General features: G+C 53.0%; 1 protein-coding gene across 12 annotated transcripts in view; it reads left to right on the forward strand.

Annotated features, from left to right (window-relative positions):
- The window catches only part of DTNB (dystrobrevin beta), a 181,351-nt gene that overhangs the window by 1,506 nt on the left and 161,843 nt on the right, over positions 1-18,002 (forward strand). For 9 of the 12 annotated variants that reach the window (XR_010471044.1, XM_065055424.1, XM_065055426.1 and 6 more), the window contains exons 3-5: positions 9,059-9,126; positions 14,101-14,181; positions 16,624-16,837. Coding sequence is in view for 9 of the 12 variants with exons in the window: in XM_065055424.1 (XP_064911496.1) it covers positions 9,060-9,126; positions 14,101-14,181; positions 16,624-16,837 (362 nt within the window). In the remaining 3 variants the exon portion in view is untranslated. Of the gene's footprint in view, positions 1-9,058; positions 9,127-14,100; positions 14,182-16,623; positions 16,838-18,002 lie in introns of those variants that run through there. The other 3 variants (XM_065055431.1, XM_065055434.1, XM_065055433.1) reach the window with 3 other exon arrangements.

Genomic DNA, 18,002 nt, shown 5'->3' on the forward strand with positions numbered 1-18,002 from the left:
GGTATTTTGAATTAATGGGGAATTTAGATAAAAGGGCAAACATGCTGTTGACCTGAAGACTTCTTTTTAGGGAAGCTGGAAAGAAGAGGATTAATCCTGTGTGGGGCGGGGTGAGCAGCGATTTCTCTCCCCAGAGCACGGCTGTTTTGCGGAGGTTGGCCCTGGCCTGTGCTGCGGTGTTTTCTGACGTTCTTTCCAGCCCAGTCAGTTCATGCGTTACCAGCACCATCGTTCCCTGGACCCTTCCGTTCTTGCTGTGCCTTCGTCTGCCCAGGGCGCTGCTCCAGAGGCAGCTGGCTTAGCTCATCGCCTTCACCCTATTTCAATCCTGTTTGCGTTTCTGCTTCTTATCGTGCCCATATGTGGGATTCTTGGCTTCATGTGGTAGCTGTGTGGTGTTTTATCCACAATGTGCCTCTGAGGTTCTGCCTGGTGCCCAGTGGGCTGCTCCCGCTCTGCTGTTGGGTGCCAGGGTTCATTGCCTACTCGTGGCACGAGCTCACGAATTAAAAAAGTCATGGATGGTATACAGACCTCAGGAGGAAGCCGTAGTGGAAGAACGAGGGCTTTGGCAGTGTCATAAAGCCAGAATTTTCCCATCACTTTGGTTACCTTACACACTCGGTACCACAGGTGCCATTAGGAGGGACAGCTTCGGGTTCTTGCAGCCGTGGTCGTGTGTTATCTGCGGTGTGCTCTGCAAGCTGACGGTTTTGAAGAGGGAGAAAATCAAGTCTTGCAGCTGAAACCAACGCCTCGGGGATTAGTTGGCGCATTACCCAGAGCGCACAGCGCGTTGTCTGCACCTTTTGGAGTCGGGTTCAGTGCTGCTCCCGTACAGGCTGTTGTAGAACCCAAGTGATGTGTTCTAATGTGGCACTTCCTACAACTTCTTTTAAGAGGGAAGTCAAACACCTTTCTCAGTCTGTAGCATTGGCACTACCGCTGTGGTTCCTGGAAACGTCACCTGTGTGTAGGTGATACACATTTCTAAAAAGACTTGCACCAATGAAGATTTTCAGGCAACCTAAATCCAAAAGAAATGGCAGGAGACTTTCATAATGTGATAACTGTGGTGGAATTTGATTTGGCCACTTGTATCTCTTTGCAAATAAATGCAATTATGGCAGCATATCCCAGTTCGTACCTGAATTTTAAAGAGCTGGGATGTATAAAGTGTGTACTGTAGTTACAAAACACTTAAAATGATAATAACTGTGCTGCAGGTAGTTCCTGCCTGCAAGCGTGAGGTATTGTGTAGTCTTTGTCAGTCCTGCTGCTTTCAGGTGCAGCTTTTTACTTCATTCCAGAGGTGGGAGAACAAGGAGGGTGTTTTGCCATAAAGCAAACAGTGAGGAGCCAAGTCCCTCGTTTAAATTTCTGTAGAAACAGGCAAAGTGATAAAGCTGAAGGGTAAACGCTCTTTGTTTTACAGAAGCTGGTGGCAAGCATGAGCTATCACGGTTTTACAATTGGCTTAGTTTGTTTTTCCTTCCTTAAGGAGAGAAAGATCTCCATGGTTGTCCACAGTTGGTGGGATGTTTGGCGTGTTGTGGAGCGGTGGGTGGTTCCACAGGGTGACCGTTGTGGGTGCGCTGGGTGGGAGCAGCGGGACAGCCGCAGCTCTCGGCGCCCCGTGCTCTGGGTATCCTAAAGGGAGGTTTTCTGCCTAGTCTGCAAAGAGCAGGGAGGTGGGAGGCAGGGCAGGGATGGCACGTCCTGCTGCCCTGCGATTATTCTGTGTTAGTGCTGGTGGGGCAGGTTCTTGTAACAGCCGAACAGGTCACGAGAAGAGACTTGTGGCAGCAGCCAACAGTAAGGAAACTTGCCTGGGTAGCAGTATCGGTTAACATGCTCTGTGATTGTGGTCTGCAGATGTACGTATAGATAGAGCAGACAGCAAATTATTTGGAGGTGTGCTGTGAAGTACGCACATTAAAGTGTTTCTTGCCCTGGTTGCCTAGTGGATGCAACCAAAATCTGGTTTGGGGTTGTGCCTGTGGCGCAAGATGAGCGAAGCTGCAGAGCTGGGCTGCGTGGGCGTCACGGCCGGGCCGGGGAGGGCACAGCGCTAGCATGGGAGCTGCTTTCTCTGCCTTCTTTTTTTTAGTTCAGTGCTTATGGAATTTATCTTTTAATTATTGTATGTTAGTCTTTTAGTTATTTCTATTTGAAGAGAATGATCACATCAAAGGAAGTCCCGAGGCGGCAGGGGGGCACTGCTGGTGTTGGCTTCTCGTACCTGCGACTGTATATACATTCACTTTCCCATTGGCGGTGCACATGGCAGATACACTCTTAAAGATTAGGTTGATGTAAATTCCTTATTCTATACTGTTACACACTGCTGTCTCTGCTGGGCTGACACTCAGCGTGTGGTGGTGACACCTGCGTGAGGTGGGAAGGGCAGGGCTGGCTTGGTTGGCGAAGGTGGCGGCAGGTGAAGGAGACTGGAGCTCAGGACGTGTGCTGGGGACGGTCTGATCCTCTGCTGCTGTGGCCGGGCCGGGTCAGGGAAGTGCTGGTGCTCCACACCATCGCCTGCCGGCCCTGCTGGGGGTTTGTTCTGTCTGCCCACGGCTGGATGCTACCCCGTGGTGCTGTGTTCCTGGCTCTGCTGCTGCTCCGTCTGTTTGTCCGGGTTAACAGAGAAAGGGCAAGAATGGAACTGAAAGCATTTCCTAATCAATGTTTCCTCTTGGTGAAGGGGCGGTGGTGGAGTCCTCTCGGCTCTGGGGAGCAGCTGCGGTCGCTGCGGACTGGAGGGAGCAGCAGGGGCTGTGAGGCTGGCGGGAAAGCCGGGCAGGCACACTGTGCAAGTGCCCTAGAGCTGGAGGAGAGGCACGCTGGTGGTTGGGACCCTTTCAGCTTCTTACTGCTTGAACATCATGGTGTAATAGTTCATTTAGCTAACATTAGCGCTGCTTTATTTTAAGGAGACAATTTGAACTGCCGTATTTGCTCTTGATTACAGGCTCATGCTAAATCTTGTGTAGGGATGTTACTTTTAACTCCAGCATCCAAATCAGCAGGGCGGGCTGTAAAAAGCCATTGCTGTTCCTCAGGCCTTTGGGCAAGAAACGGAAGAGTTTGTGGTGACTCCAGCTACTGAAGAAAAGCATTTTTCTGTCCCGGGCACTGTGTCCCCGGGCTCCCGAGGGCGCGCGTGTCCCCGGGCTCCCGAGGGCGCGCGTGTCCCCGGGCTCCCGAGGGCGCGCGTGTCCCCGGGCTCCCGAGGGCGCGCGTGTCCCCGGGCTCCCGAGGGCGCGCGTGTCCCCGGGCTCCCGAGGGCGCGCGTGTCCCCGGGCTCCCGAGGGCGCGCGTGTCCCCGGGCTCCCGAGGGCGCGCGTGTCCCCGGGCTCCCGAGGGCGCGCGTGTCCCCCGGCTCCCGAGTGCGCTGGAAGCCGGGCCTGCCTGTGCAGTGTGTGCTTAAATACCCTCTGCTGGCCTTAGTAGTCTGCCTGTTCCCCATGCTTAACCGTTCCTTCTTACTATAAATGAATATAGATGGCTATGTACCTAAAATAATACCTTGTAGTATTCTTTTAAAGCTTGCTTTGGTTTCGTGGCTTGAATTTCCCAAGGCTCCAAACTCCGCGTCCCTGTGCTCAGCCTCATCAGCCCGGCTCCAGCCCTGCCTGGAAATTCTTCAGGGCAGGGATTTCTTTCTGTTCTGGGCACTGAGCAAACAGCTCCTGCATGGACTGAGACCTGGTTGTGTCACAGTCACTCGGCTGCTTTGGAACTCTACCTGCAGCTGCATTTTTTTCTGTTTTGCCTTGAGTTAATCTGGAGCTGCTGCTTAAAATTAGCGTTGAAAGCTCTGGAAGGTTTTGAAAGAAACCTGTGATTAAGTAGTGTTCCTCGTTCCGTGTTTGTTGGCTCGGCAGCGTGGTGTGGGTGGGCAGCGCCGCGCGGGGCTCAGCCCGCCGCTCCGGTTTGCCGCCGGTGAGCGAGCACGCCGGGCCCGGCGGCCGTGCTGCTGCTCCGCGGCCGCTGGGACCCCGCACGGGCCGTTTGGTGCTCGACGGCAGCTCCCGGTTTGAACAGACGCGCAGGCCAGGCAGCAGGGCAAGCTGTTGTGCTTACTGCTGTTGTTTTTTCCTAATCTGCTTGACTGCCCAGTCGTCTTCAAGCAAGTTTACTGGACAATGTCTGTGTGTTTTTGCAGCATCTTCTCTAAGAGTAGGTTTTGATCCAATGGATTTGCTAAAAAAAGAAAAAAAGGAACTGTTGACTTGTATAGAATTTCACTGCAAAGTTACGATCCCTTCTCTTGGTCTTAGTCCGCTGTTTTTTCGCTTGTGCCCCTAGTCTAGACTCGAGTTAGTTTTGACTCTGGAGAGCCTGTGAGCGCCAGACCTGCCAGGAAACTCGATCCTAAAAACCCGGGAGATGCAGACGGTGGAGATTTTAGGAAGCGGTGCTGCTAGAAGACGCACGTTGTTTCTCAAAGGTGCTCTGTTGTTCTTGTTGCTGTATAGGCAGAAGTGGCATTTAAAGTGGTTTTAATACGCTTGTGCACACTTATGCTTCAGTTACTTTTCCCATACAGCAATGGGAACAGAGTGTGAAAGTTTGACTGGGAGAGTTATCAGAAATCATTACAAGAGGCTTTTAAAGGAGGATGTAGCCAGTCTGCTTGCTGAAGTGTCGGAGGCTCCTCGTCTGCCTTGCTGGGTTTTGGTGTGAGTGTGTTAGAGGTGTCCACGACATAACGAGGACGTCTCTCTCCTTTCCCTGGGGAGGGGCGGCGGGACGGAGCAGGAATGCTTTCTGTTGATGGCATAGAATGTTTGATGGGGAGGGAGACGAGGGAATGAAATCGGTCTTTGGGGATTTTTTTGTTCTAATTCTTAGGAAAGAAAAAGCAAAAATACTTCAGCATCTTTTAACTGGAATCTGTCTAAGCTGAATTAATGTGAGCACCTTTATATCGTGAATAGATTTATATAGTTTGAAATTAACGAAGCATTTATGATGATTCAGAAGGTATTTAAAGCTATCGCAGTCCAGCGGCAGCTGGAGCCGTACGGAAGTCCAAACCGAATGCTTCCAGTGCTAAACCAGAGGCGACATCAGCACTTCTTCTGCAAGTACAGATATGCCCCGGATTTTTGTTCAGTATCTTAATCTCAACGACAGTTTCATTCAAATTCTTACAAGTGAATGAACTGAGGAGGGATGAAAGCTTTGCTTTAAACCACCCACCAAGGTGCTTTCCTTCTAATTAGAGAACTGGCAGAAAGTTACTGAACTTCCTCCGCTGTGGATGGAGTACGTGGAAGAGCAACCAAACTGCTCTCCTGAGGTTGTTTTCAGTACAAGTTGTTTGTGAAGATATCTCGGTATAAAGGCAGCGTTAGGCTCACGCAGCAGCTGCAGTCGTCTCACTGGTGATAGCAAGTACGAGTTTTGCTGGTAAAATGCGACACCAAGAATCCGAACAAGCTCCAGTTGAAGAGTTCAGAAATTAACTTGTATTTCTGCGTTCTTCTGCTTGGCAGCTGCGTTTCAGTGCAAACCGTGGTTCTCCAATCGTGAAGGTCGGGATTTCCCACGGAAACGCAAAAGAAAACAGAATTGACTATTTAAAGGAAAAAAAACCCACCGACTTTCTGGCTAATTAATGGATTTAGTGACTAAATGAATTAAAAAAGCAGCAAGGAGGCACCTGAAATTGCAGATATGGAACCTGCATGACAAAATGTAAAGTTTGCAGTGTCTGTAGTAGGAAGGCGCTCTAATGGCAGCGGGGGCGGGGGCGGGGGCGGCTCGAGTCGGGTGTAGCCCCGTTGATGTCGCTCTGTGTCCCACATCCCGGCCGGGGAGGAAAAGCTGCTGCTTTAGGCCGTTACCTACAGCTGATGAGCTCCAAGAAGAGCGAAACCTTTTAAGACAGGTCCTGTAGTATTGGCCTGGGAGCGGCTGGAGGGCACGGGGCCGTGGTGCTGGGCTGAGCCTGGCCCGGCAGCCCGGGGCCAGCGGGCCTTAGGCTGCTGTGTTTGTGTCCCCGGGGCTTATGCAGGCGGGTGTGACGCGTGGGTTCGGGAGGGAGCTTGGGAAGGGCAGGGAGAGCGGGGGCTCTGCGTCTTCTCCCAGCTCTGTCCAGAAGGGATCCTTGTGCAGCGGATCGCTCAGCCTTTGCAAACGGGCTGTCAATGATTCCAATAGACCTCACGTGACTAACGTCATTGCCACAACTTCTCCACGGATGTGTCGGTTTCTCTTCTCTCTCCTCTCCCCTTGTCTGTGGAATGTGTACCTCCGGCCCAGGAAGATCCTTTCCTGGACGTTTGCCCCACCACAGGTAACCGCAGGAGCGTCAGCAAGGAGAGCTTGTGCATCTCCTCAGAACACGGAATTTGTTTTGGTTTGGTGAGCAGGTACGGGATTGCTGAGCCGTTCATCTAATGACAATTTAAAATCTTTTGCTTCCTTCAAGACCAGGCGCCTGGCGGAGGACCTAAGAGAACATTCCTTAGGACAGGACTTTCCCGTGACCGTACCCGAAGCATCCGTGCAAGGGGATTGCTGAGCTGTGGGCTAGGCGGCCGTGGCTGCTGTGTCCCTGCAGCTCTTCACAGCAGCAGAGCACTTCGCTGGTGCTGAGCTCATCTCAAGGCGGTTGCTGAGCGGATAACTCACTCGTTGCCTCGCAGCGAGGGGCAGCGCTGCTCCTTTAGCACCACAGAGCTGCGTGTGGACGGCGTGTGAGCGGCAGCTGGGAACTGCGTGCGATGGCGTTCTGTGGCGTGGGCTGGGGCCTCCCAAAAACGGCAGGCCCTGACACCGCAGGGGCCGGAGTGTCTGTAGGGAAAGGGATCCGTGTCCTGGTAATATCGGCACTTTAAATGTGCGCCTTAGCAGGCAGCAGCAAAATGAATTGCAGCCCGTAATATACAACCGGTTCTAGCGCTGGAAATAATGGAGTTGTCCTAGAAATAGGGGTTGGGAAGGTGGAGTGAGGGACACGTGCACCCGGAGCCTGAGGACTGGGAGATCGAATATTGTCAGGATTAGGGTTTTCTGGTGTTGCAGAAGATTCAGGTGGTGTTGTTCCATATGTCTTGACAAAATAGTCTCTACTAAAATCAATTTAAAAGATCAAATAACTGTAGCGAGGGGAGGTCAGGCTCTGCTCCCCAGGAACAAGCGCCAGGAGCAGAGGAAACGGCCTCAAGTTGCCCAGGGGAGGTTGAGGTTGGATGTGGGAACAATTTCTTCCCCAAAGGGCTGTGGGGCATTGGAACAGGCTGCCCAGGGCAGTGCTGGAGTCACCATCCCTGGAGGGCTGGACAGACGGACAGGAGGTTCTCAGGACATGGGGCAGGGACAGGGACAGGGGTGGGGAATGGTTGGACTCGATGATCTTGAGGGGCTTCTCCAACCAGAATGATTCTGTGGTTCTATCTTCCCCTTGGAGTCCATCTGTTGTGGAATTTAGAGAGGGACTAGCACTGCAAATAAAGCTAATTACTGGAACAGTAACTGGCATTCTTTGAGGTGACATGCGTGTTTCTTGTGGAGATGAAGAGCTGGCTGCAGCAGCTCCGCAGGGCTGGTGGAGGGTCACTGGGCTGGGGCTGAGCGCAGCTTCCCAGGGCCCGATGTGCCGCCAGCCGCCCTGCGCTGCAGGGCAGCCCCGCTCCCGCGACCGCATCCTCCAGAGCCTTGGCTGAGCGGGTAGGACGCTCCTTTTGCTTATGGATATTAACTTAATAACATGGATGTATTTTAGGAAATGGAAAAAAAGGTAACTTTTGCATATCTGCAAGAATCCCCCCGAGGTTTTTCCTTATAAACAAACCAAAACACCCCAACCCAGGAACACATTGCTTCTGAGTCTGAGATTTCCTAAAGTAGGAAAAACGTCAGGAAATAAAGTATATTTGCAAAGTGCTATATACCACCGTGCACTCGTTTTCCTCCTCTGAACAGCTGATGCAAAGGGGTTTGGTGGTGTCAGGCTGGACGCGTCGTGTGCGCTGTTGAGCAGCGAGTTAGCAGCAGGCACTGCCCGCCGCGGCGGAGCTGGGCTGGCGCTCTGCGCAGCGCCAGGGCGCCGCTCGCTCTTCCTCCCGGGACGCCTGTGCTGCCAGGCGGGCTGCCCAGGGCTCCCCGAGCCTGCCGCCATCGCAGGAGCAGCGCGGGGGATGGTGCCCTCCCTCTTCCCCTCCTTTTCTTACTTCTTCTTTTTAGGCGTTTAAAAGCCATATTGAATGAGTTGGTGAATCATCATAATTTCAAGTGAAATTTTACACTGGTTCTGAATTTTTGCCCTTTTTTTTGGCACTGGCTGAGACTTGGCGTCTGTCTCTTGGGAGTCCACAGTGCGGTGAGTGTAAGGGCTGCTGCATGGTCCCTGCGCCTCCCTGCCTTGGGTGCGAGTGCCGCTGTGCCGCTCTCAGTTCTTTACTCTGTTTTCCAAGAAAGGAGGGCTGCCTGACCAAACGAGGCTTTTCCTGCTTTCTTTGCACCTTAATTGCATTCAAGATCTTGACTTCCCTGGCAAAGATGATTTGAGCTCAGGCATCGGGTTTCAAAGTGGAGTGGAGTCTCACGTGTTTTGTTCAAAGAGGACGGGCGGCGAAGCGCCAGCCCCGGCAGGCAGAGCCGGCAGAGGGACCTTATTCCACGTATTCTCCCCATTTGAACTGCGAGGCCTCCGGCGCACACCTGCGGGGCCCCGGCGGCCGCGGCTGCTCTCGCTTTCTGCTTGCAAACAGTCTCTTTGAACAGAACGGAATTTTTACATGATATCCTTGTATGTATGTAGCATCTCTGAGCTTTGCAAATTTAAGATTAGCAATGAAAATGTTTAGAATGAGTGTTTCCTGTACCGCACAGCGCTTTAAAAGGCACTCAACAAATGTCAGCCCTATCTCTGTTACAGAATGTGATCCTTATCAAGAGATGTCTGTCTGTCTGCTGGTCTTTTCATTTACCAACTCAAATCAAACTGTTTCAGCTGAGGGGGAAAACAATGTTGTTCACAGTAAGTTGCTCGTGTAACAGAAATTCCAGCACCAACAGTGTTTGCCGTTTTTGTCTTCAGAATGATTGAGGAGAGTGGGAAGAGGAGGAGGACAATGGCAGAGAAGAGACAGCTCTTCATGGAAATGAGTAAGTGAGAAATCTGAAGACGTACTGTCGTTTATTCTTTACTGAGCTTGGCTTTGCTGCTTGCAGGGGGTCTCTTGGGTCTCGGCTCCACAAGCCTGTTGCCTCCCGTGGTGCCAGCACCCGGCTGCCGCGGCGCTGGAGCTGCGGCTCAGCCGCCCCAAAGTCACTCACTTCTGCTTTGTGAAGGAACATCCCCATTTCTCCCATCTGGCAATATCTGAAGTGTGTGGACAGCAATTAATGATGACATCACCTTTTACCTTAAAAAAAACTGCACGACAATACCAGTGTGACTCGGGAGAGAAACGGTTTGGGGGTTGTTTGTACAGGCCCATTGTCTGGAAGAGAGCCTGTAATTGTTATTAGAAATCAAATGCCTGGTCAGAGAACATAATTTAAGGGAACGAATCATAACAGCCTCTAAGAAAGTTAGGTGCAGTTGTTGTGTGTTTGCATGGCATCATGTCATTTTACTTTCCTCTGGGAACATAAAGCCGTAGGCAAGTATGTCCTATGATTCCAATTACAGGTGGAGGTCTGTCTTAAACCAATAGTATATTCCTGCTGTTTTGCTGAAGGAATTGTGGAGTAACATTCTTGCTGTGGCTATAAGCACCTGATAGCTTCATGGACAGTGTAATTCCTGGCTGACTGACATCTGCTTCATCCCGCTCTGGCACAGCGTTTCTGCCCCGCTTGCCACCTCCTCACCTGGCGCTGGAGTGGCCGGTCCTGTCCCTCTTTGGCTGTTGGTGCACCCGGCTCCCGCGGCCCCGGCTCCCGTGCGTCTGTGCTCGGGTTTGCTGAGCGAAGGTGGCGGAATGGCGTGTCACATCCTGGATGCAGTCTCGTTAGGACCATGTCCAGTGCCAGCAGCACTTCTCTAGATGTGCTTTGGCTTTGTGATCCTTTAGTACAGAAATGAGCCTGCTAGTTGTTAGCTTTGGCTAGATTGTTAAAAATGCTCAGAATTCGGATTGTGACAGTGTCTCTCTGCAGCTGTGGTTCTTGCTGTTCGTTACGTGGTAGTGCTGGTGTTCACAATTCCAAACTGCTTTTCTCCGGGGGCTCTTTGGCACAGCTCTGTGAGAAATCTGAGGGCTTCAGGCTTCCCCTGCCCTGTGCTGCAATATTTCACTCAAGGCTGCACATTGTTTGCCTTTCTAGGTGAGCTTCATGCCCAGGATAGATGTGTGGGGGCAAAACTGATGCTTTCAGTGACCACTTGTTGTGGTCAACACACAAATTTGCCCATGTATTTGGATAATTGGTCCTGTGAGACAAGCGCAGGCCTCGGCACTCGCCCCACGGGACGTGCTGCCCAGGGTCACAGTATCACTGTATGTTTGGGGTTGGAAGGGAGCTCAGAAGATCATCCAGTGCAGTCCCCCCATGGAGCAGGAACACCCAGATGAGGTTACACAGGAAGGTGTCCAGGCGGGTTGGAATGTCTGCACAGAAGGAGACTCCACAACCCCCTGGGCAGCCTGGGCCAGGCTCTGCCACCCTCACCAGGAACAAGTTTCTTCTCAAATTTAAGTGGAGCCTCTTGTGTTCCAGCTTGATCCCATTACCCCTTGTCCTATCATTGTTTGCCACCGAGAAGAGCCTGGCTCCATCCTCATGGCACTCACCTTTTATATACTTATAAACATTAGTAAGGTCCCCCCTCAGTCTCCTCTTCTCCAAACTAAAGAGCCCCAGCTCCCTCAGCCTTTCCTCACACGGGAGATGCTCCACTCCCTCCAGCATCTTGGTGGCTGCGCTGGACTCTCTGCAGCAGTTCCCTGTCCTGCTGGAGCTGAGGGGCCACAACTGGACACAATATTCCAGGTGTGGTCTCCCCAGGGCAGAGCAGAGGGGCAGGAGAACCTCTCTGACCTACTGACCACCCCCTTCTAACCCACCCCAGGTACCATTGGCTTCCTGGCCACAAGGGCCCAGTGCTGGCTCATGGTCACCCTGCTGTCCCCAGGACCCCCAGCTCCCTTTCCTCTGTGCTGCTCTCTAATAGGTCATCCCCCAGTTTATACTGGAACCTGGGTTGTTCCTGCCCAGATACAAGACTCCACAGTCCGAAACAGCCGGTTCCGTGTGCTGTGATCAAGCCCTGCCGTGCGGTGGCTGGGCCCTGGGAGAGGTTTCTGAGTGGAGCTGTGGAGTGTCCGTCCTCACAGTATCGCAGCCCGGCCGGGCGGGAGCTGCCGAGAACGCATCCCGGGTCTGCAGAGAGCTGAGAGGAGTGACCCGCTGGGGCTCTTGTGGTGACGTGGCTCAGGAAGACGAGAACAGAGAATGGATGACTTTCTGGGTTTGCCTGTAGCTGTTAAATAACAGTTTATGTGGATGTGTGTCTATGTATACACACACGTGTATTTTCTATGCATTTATTTACGCGTATTTTATATAGACAAAGCATTTTGTGAAGACTCATGATCTATGGGAGATGCTTTCTGTCGTTTGAAAGACAGAAGTATGCACCCTAACTGAGAGTTTTGAAAGAATATTGCATAGGAAATACCAAATGAGCTGTTTTATTGGAGTCTCGGATCTGAATGCTCCAGCTCACATCACCTGCCAAGTACTTCCCTGTAATATACTGAAGAGTGTTTTCCCTGCAGCTGAGCCAGTGAACTAATCCGTGCAGTTGGTAGCACCGTAGCCCCAGCAGCACGGTGCCACTGCGGCTGAGCTGGCCTGGGCAGCCCTGGCTCAGCAAATCCCTCGCTGAGCTTAGAGAGGCTTCACCCCTCACGTGCTGCCCCAGCCACCAGGAGAAATGATCCTTGCGCATCGTTTTCAAGACACGGTGCACGTGTCTCTAAGAACAAGCGGGTGCTTTGGCGTGTGTGCAGGTGCTTTGGCGTTGCACCTGGGAAACCGTCATGGAATATCCAAAAGACAAGAATCGTTCTTCAGTTGGCAGCTGTGAGTCGGTGGGTGCGCACACAAAGGCAATTCGGATGAGGTGTCTGCAAGCTCTGAATTCACCACGTAGGAGGAAGTAACTTCTCGCCTTTGAGCGAGAGCTGCAGATATGATCAGGTGCCTTCTTCAGGAGGATGTGGCTTTGGGGGTTTGTTTTTAAGTATCTGTTAGAGGTCTGGATTCTCTAGGTCCCAGTTATCCCCGTTTCTCCGTTCTCGCTCATCCAGGCTCGGGCTTTTGAGAGAAGCGTGCCGGGCTGCGGCCGATCCTGCTCTGTGCCCTCCCGTGAGAGCACGGGGCGCAGGGGCCGCGTGTGTCCACCCCAGGGCCCCCGCCACGGGATTGTTTCCGGCTGCACCTGCATAGCACGTAGCGGCCAATGCTGCTGAAATGTCTGCTGCTTAAAAGGCATTTTCGTTTATGATTAATGGGTTTTTTGAGACTTGTTGCCTGCTTCCAAATTAGAAATGGTCAGTACTGGACTTTGAACCAGTATCACTTATCATGCCCACATCATTTATGATTGTGTCATCAGAGGCTGCGCTGCCATCCAGAGCCCTGGCCAGGCCGGGCTGGGCACACAACACCTGATGGATTCAACAAGGGCAGGTGTGGGGTCCTGCACCTGGGCACGAACAACCCCCCAGCCAGCACAGCTTGGGGGGACCTGCTGAAAGCAGCTCTGCAGAGGGACCCGGGAGTTCTGGGGACAGCAGGGTGACCGCGAGCCAACACTGTGCCCTGTGGCCAAGAGCCAACGGGACCTGGGCTGTGTGAGGAAGAGTGTGGGCAGCAGGTCAGGGAGGTGACTCCTCCCCCTCTGCTCTGCCTGGGGAGGCCACATCTGGAGCTGTGGGGCCAGTGCTGGGCTCCCCGGGGCAGGGACCAGGAGTCACTGCAGAGAGCCCAGGGAGGGACACGGAGATGCTGAGGGGTCTGGAGCATCTTTGTGCTGAGGAGACTGAGAGAGCTGGGGCTGCTGAGTGGAGAAGAGAAGCTGAGAGGGATGTGATCAATGATCAACAGCTCAGGGTGGGTGTCAGAGGATGGAGCAGACTCTGTTCAGTGGTGCCCAACGCCAGGGTGAGGGGCACCGGGCACAGACTGAAACACAGGAGGCTCCATGTGAACACGAGCAGAAACTTGTGTGCTGGGAGGTGCCAGAGCCTGGCCCAGGCTGCCCAGAGCGGGTGTGGAGCCTCCTGCTCTGAGACATTCAAACCCCTGGGATCCTGTGTGATCTGCCCGGTGACCCCGTGTGATCTGCCCGGTGACCCCGTGTGATCTGCCCGGTGACCCCGTGTGATCTGCCCGGTGACCCCGTGGGATCTGCTCTGGTGACCCTGCGGGATCTGCTCTGTGACCCTGTGTGACCTGCTCTGGTGACCCCGCGTGATGTGCAGGTGGGCTGGGGATCTACAGAGAGCCCAGCCCAGCCAGGCTGGGACTGTGTGGTTCTGTGTGTTCGGTCCGTGTAGGAGTCCCAGGCTGGTTTGGCAGCGGGTTCACACTGCTCTGGAACGGCTCCGGTTTGCGATGGTCGGAGCAGTTGCTGGCACTGGGGTGTGGTGCAGACTGGTGACAGATAACAGCACTGGGCTCCTTTGAGGTGGCGTTTGCAGGTACATCACACACAGCTTGAGGTGGGAGGGTGTTGGTGAAGGTTCTTCTTCTTCCTGTGCTTCTCCTGGCTCTGCCCTGCCTGGCCGTGTTTGGAGGTGCCGGCGCTGCGCTGCAGGGCGGGCAGGAGCTGCGACCCCTTTCCTTGTCCCTTACCTCCCGTGTGTTGGCGTCAGCGCCATCCTCTGCCTGCCGCCCGGCGCTTGCTTCTCGCTTCCTCTTAAGGTACTTGTATCAGTCTCAAACTTAGGTCACTTTATAATACATTGGTGAGAATCACTTTACCGTGAGGTATCTAATGATCTTTGTCACCCTCGTATGACAGTGTATGTGAGGAAATGCTCATGCCAGTCTGTAAATAACTGTCAGATGAGCTGAATGTTACAGAGGAAAGAAAAACACACACAACCTTTTTTTTATTCGCAGGAGCACAGAACTTCGATGTCATCAGACTTTCCACGTATCGAACAGCCTGTAAACTGCGGTTTGTACAAAAAAGATGTAACCGTAAGTTATAATTACACTTTATGTTCAGAAATTTCTCTCCCATGATTGTTTCAAGTATTTTACCCATGTGAATTTTAAGTACAGCAACAAAAGCAAATATTTTATCAGATAGTGGTAGTTGTTACTTAGAGATTAAATATCTGATTAAAAAGAAGCAGTGATCTTTGTTCAATACTCCATAGTATCTTCCAGTTTATTATTTGATGCTTCTAAGGTGTTCAGTATGTGGGCCAGCCGGACGTGTCTCGGTTCTCCTGGGTGCCGTGTGGAGCTGCCGGTCCACGTGTGCGGCAGAGAGCACCCGGCAGCTCGGCACAGCCGGGCATTGGGGACCACCATGTGCTCAGTGTCTGGGTCTGCTCCTGGTGCTGTGTGTGCAATGCGGCAACCGCAACGAATTCTGTAAGTGCATGTGAGCCAGCTGAACACAAGCCAGTGTGTGTGCCCAGGGGCCAAGAGGCCACCAGCATCCTGGCTGGTGCCAGCACTGGGGTGGCCAGCAGGCCCAGGGCAGTGACCGTCCCTGTGCTGGACCTGGGGAGGCCAAACCGCCAATCCTGGGGCAGTTCTGGGCCCCTCACACCAAGAAAGGCCTTGAGGTGCTGGAGCGAGTGGAGAGAAGGGAACGGAGCTGGTGAGGGGCTGGAGCACAAGTGTGATGGAGCGGCTGAGGGACCTGGGGGTTCAGCTGGAGAACAGGAGCTGAGGGGAGACCTTCTGATCTCTGAACTGCCTGAAAGGAGCTTGGAGCCAGGGGGGTCGGGCTCTGCTCCCCAGGAACAAGCGCCAGGAGCAGAGGAAACAGCCTCAAGTTGCCCAGGGGAGGTTGAGGTTGGATGTGGGAACAATTTCTTCCCCAAAGGGCTGTGGGGCATTGAAGAGGCTGCCCAGGGCAGTGCTGGAGTCACCAGCCCTGAAGGGCTGGACAGACGGACATGAGGTTCTCAGGACATGGGGCAGGGACAGGGCTGGGAATGGTTGGACTCGATCTTAAGGGTCTCTCCCAGCCCCACAGATTGTGTGAATCCATGCCACACTAGTCAGTCTAGGTTTTCTTGTTCTCTCCCATGCTCCATTGAGCTTGGCTGGTGCAGCACAGCAAAGCTCAGCCCAAGGCCCGGAGGTGACGCTCTCGGCACTCTGCTGCCGTGGCTAAACCGCAAGCAGAATGCGGAGCAGGCGAGTGTGCACAGGGACAGGCCGCGGGGCAGGATCAGCGTGTCTGTGGAAGGGCAGAGCAGAGCGGGGATCCACGTGGGACACATGGAGCTGCCCCGTGCGTCCTGTCCCCATGGCACAGCCCGGCCTGGGCCGTGTGTCCCACAGCGCTGCTGGGGCTGGCTTGGAGCTGCTTCGTTCCTGTGCAGAAGGGCTGGCTCTCGTCTGTCCGTCATGCTTCTGAATTAAAAGGCTCTCTTAAGGAGCAGAGAGGTATTAAAAACTGCTGATGGTAGTGCATTGCATGCTCTGGGCCCAAACGGCTGACGCCAGGCACATGCCTTGGGTGGCCCACAGCGCACATGGGTGTCCCGGGGAGGCTGCGCGCTTGGGAGCCTGGTCTGGACACCATGGCCTGGTGCACATGCTCGGCTGGGCTGTTACTGTTGTCTGGCTTTTGCCTGAGAAATATAAAGATTAGTTTTGTGTAAGAAAAGTTAGAGCTCACACTCTTAGTTGAGACCGTTCTTTGTAAGTTAAGGAAGACAACAAGGTTGTGGAGTTAGCGAATAAGCCTGGCCTGGGTACCTGTGGGATCACGTTCAGCGTGGGCCATGGGTTCAGGCTGATCCTTAGATGCTGTCTCCCGCTATCACACTCGCCTTTCAGCTTTGGAACGCTTTAAAAAGTGTTTAATGTGGCTCTGCAAATCACTTGGTATGGTTTTGGAAATCTTTTTTCTGCATCATTAACAATACTTAGATATGCGCTAAGATACGGCAGGGGAATTGCTTTGCAGTTCTCAACCCATGTTTAGAAAGTATTATGCTCTGGACTTGGCAACTGGATCAACTGGAAACAGTCACAGTTGAACTGGAAGGTCAAGTTCCGCCTCAGCGCTGAGCTGCTGGTCAGTGCGAGGATGTTCCAAATTCCTGTAGCCCGTTTGGAGCGGGTTTAGGCTGCGCCTGCTGTGTTTCTCAGGTGAAAACGCCCAACGGCCGCCACGCTCGGCGCGGTGACGGCAGATCGCTGTTCAACGTGGGGCCGATTTTCCCGTGCGAGGGGTGGGGTTCGGGGCCGGGCACACGAGGCGCGTGGGCTCTGCCCTGTGGCTGCCGCCAGCTGGCACGGCCCGACCCGCAGCGGAGTCTGTCGCTCTGAATACAGAGAAGTAACTGTTCATTCCACTGTAAAAGCTAACATACTATTCAGAACTGTACCATGAAAGTAAACTTGCATGCGTTACAGAATAGAAGTTAATTATTTTTCCTTTGTTTTTAGTTCATCTTGTTGATATCTGGAATATGATTGAAGCCTTCCGAGATAATGGCCTTAACACTTTGGATCATAACACAGAGATCAACGTGTCTCGACTAGAAACAATCATTTCATCCATCTACTACCAGCTAAACAAACGCCTTCCTTCTACTCACCAAATCAGTGTAGAGCAATCCATCAGCCTCCTCCTCAACTTCATGATAGCAGCATACGACAGGCTAGTAACTCCTGCTTGTATTCTTCAACTAATTGTCTCTTTTAGGCAGCCAACAGCCGCACGAGCCTCTGGCAGTCTGTCCGCACGCCGGTTCTCAGGTTCATGGGATTGGGTGTTGCACACACACGTGTATTTACTGTGTTGGTAGCACCTTGGAGACGTGCTTTGCACAGCACCAAGGCTGCGTCTGACCCATGGCTCCCCTGGCAAAGATGGGCTGTGTTGTGGCCTTGCAGACTGCGAGCGTGGGGCTGGCCCGGGGAGCCGAACCGAGCTCCGCGGGCACGGGCAGAACGTCACGGTAACCTCGTGCTGCTGTAGCGCTCTTTGAAAACCCGCAAGTGTGTTACTGATCTTCCTCAACAAAACCATTTTCTAACACTGCCTTGTTGTGACGGTCAGCTTGGGTCCTGTTCTGACATGCTGTGACCCAGAAAGGTCAGTTCTTGTTTCGTGGCTGGAAAAGCTTGATTTCACGTTCAGAGCACTGCCGAGGCGTTTCCTTGTGTGCAGTTGAGTTCCTTTTACAGCCTTTTTCTTCAGGGTTTGGTCTGCGAATGTTCTCGGGTAGCTGTGTCTGTGTGGCTTCTGTGGCACCTGCAGATCTTTCTCTTAAGCCCGTCTCACCTTTCGTGGTCCCTTTTTCCCAGTGCACTGTTGTTCCGGTCTCTCCTTTCTCCTGCTTCGCGCTCTCTCCGGGCAGTCAGGAGCTGCTTGTTCTACCCAAGACAGTCTGCAGCACTGAATATGCCAAATAGTTGTTGTGTTTGTAATGCCCAGACTTCGATCCTTTCCTAACGCGCCTTCCTCCTGTCACCAAACAGAAGCTGGGTTTCCCCGAAAGAGTCCAAGACCTCAGAACAATCCGTCTCACTAAGGACAGGTCAAACACCACAAAGCTCAGAGCAGGAGGACAACAGAATCAAACGTGGTTTTGTGTTCAGTTCTGGTTTGGTGTTCGTTGTGAGACTGGGTTGTGAGGGTGAGCTGGTGGGTTTAGCTATTCTGAGACAGTTCATACTGGGAAAACACAGGATTTAAACATAGAAGTGGTCATGTTTGGGGGCTGGCCCCAAAGACTGAGGCTTTAGGGAGGTGTTCTCCCCCAAGCCTGCACGTTCTGCCTGTTCTGGAACCCAAGCAGCGCGTGGGATCCCAGCACGGT

Source organism: Columba livia, chromosome 3 (assembly GCF_036013475.1).
Source record: "Columba livia isolate bColLiv1 breed racing homer chromosome 3, bColLiv1.pat.W.v2, whole genome shotgun sequence".
NCBI classification, from domain to species: domain Eukaryota; kingdom Metazoa; phylum Chordata; class Aves; order Columbiformes; family Columbidae; genus Columba; species Columba livia.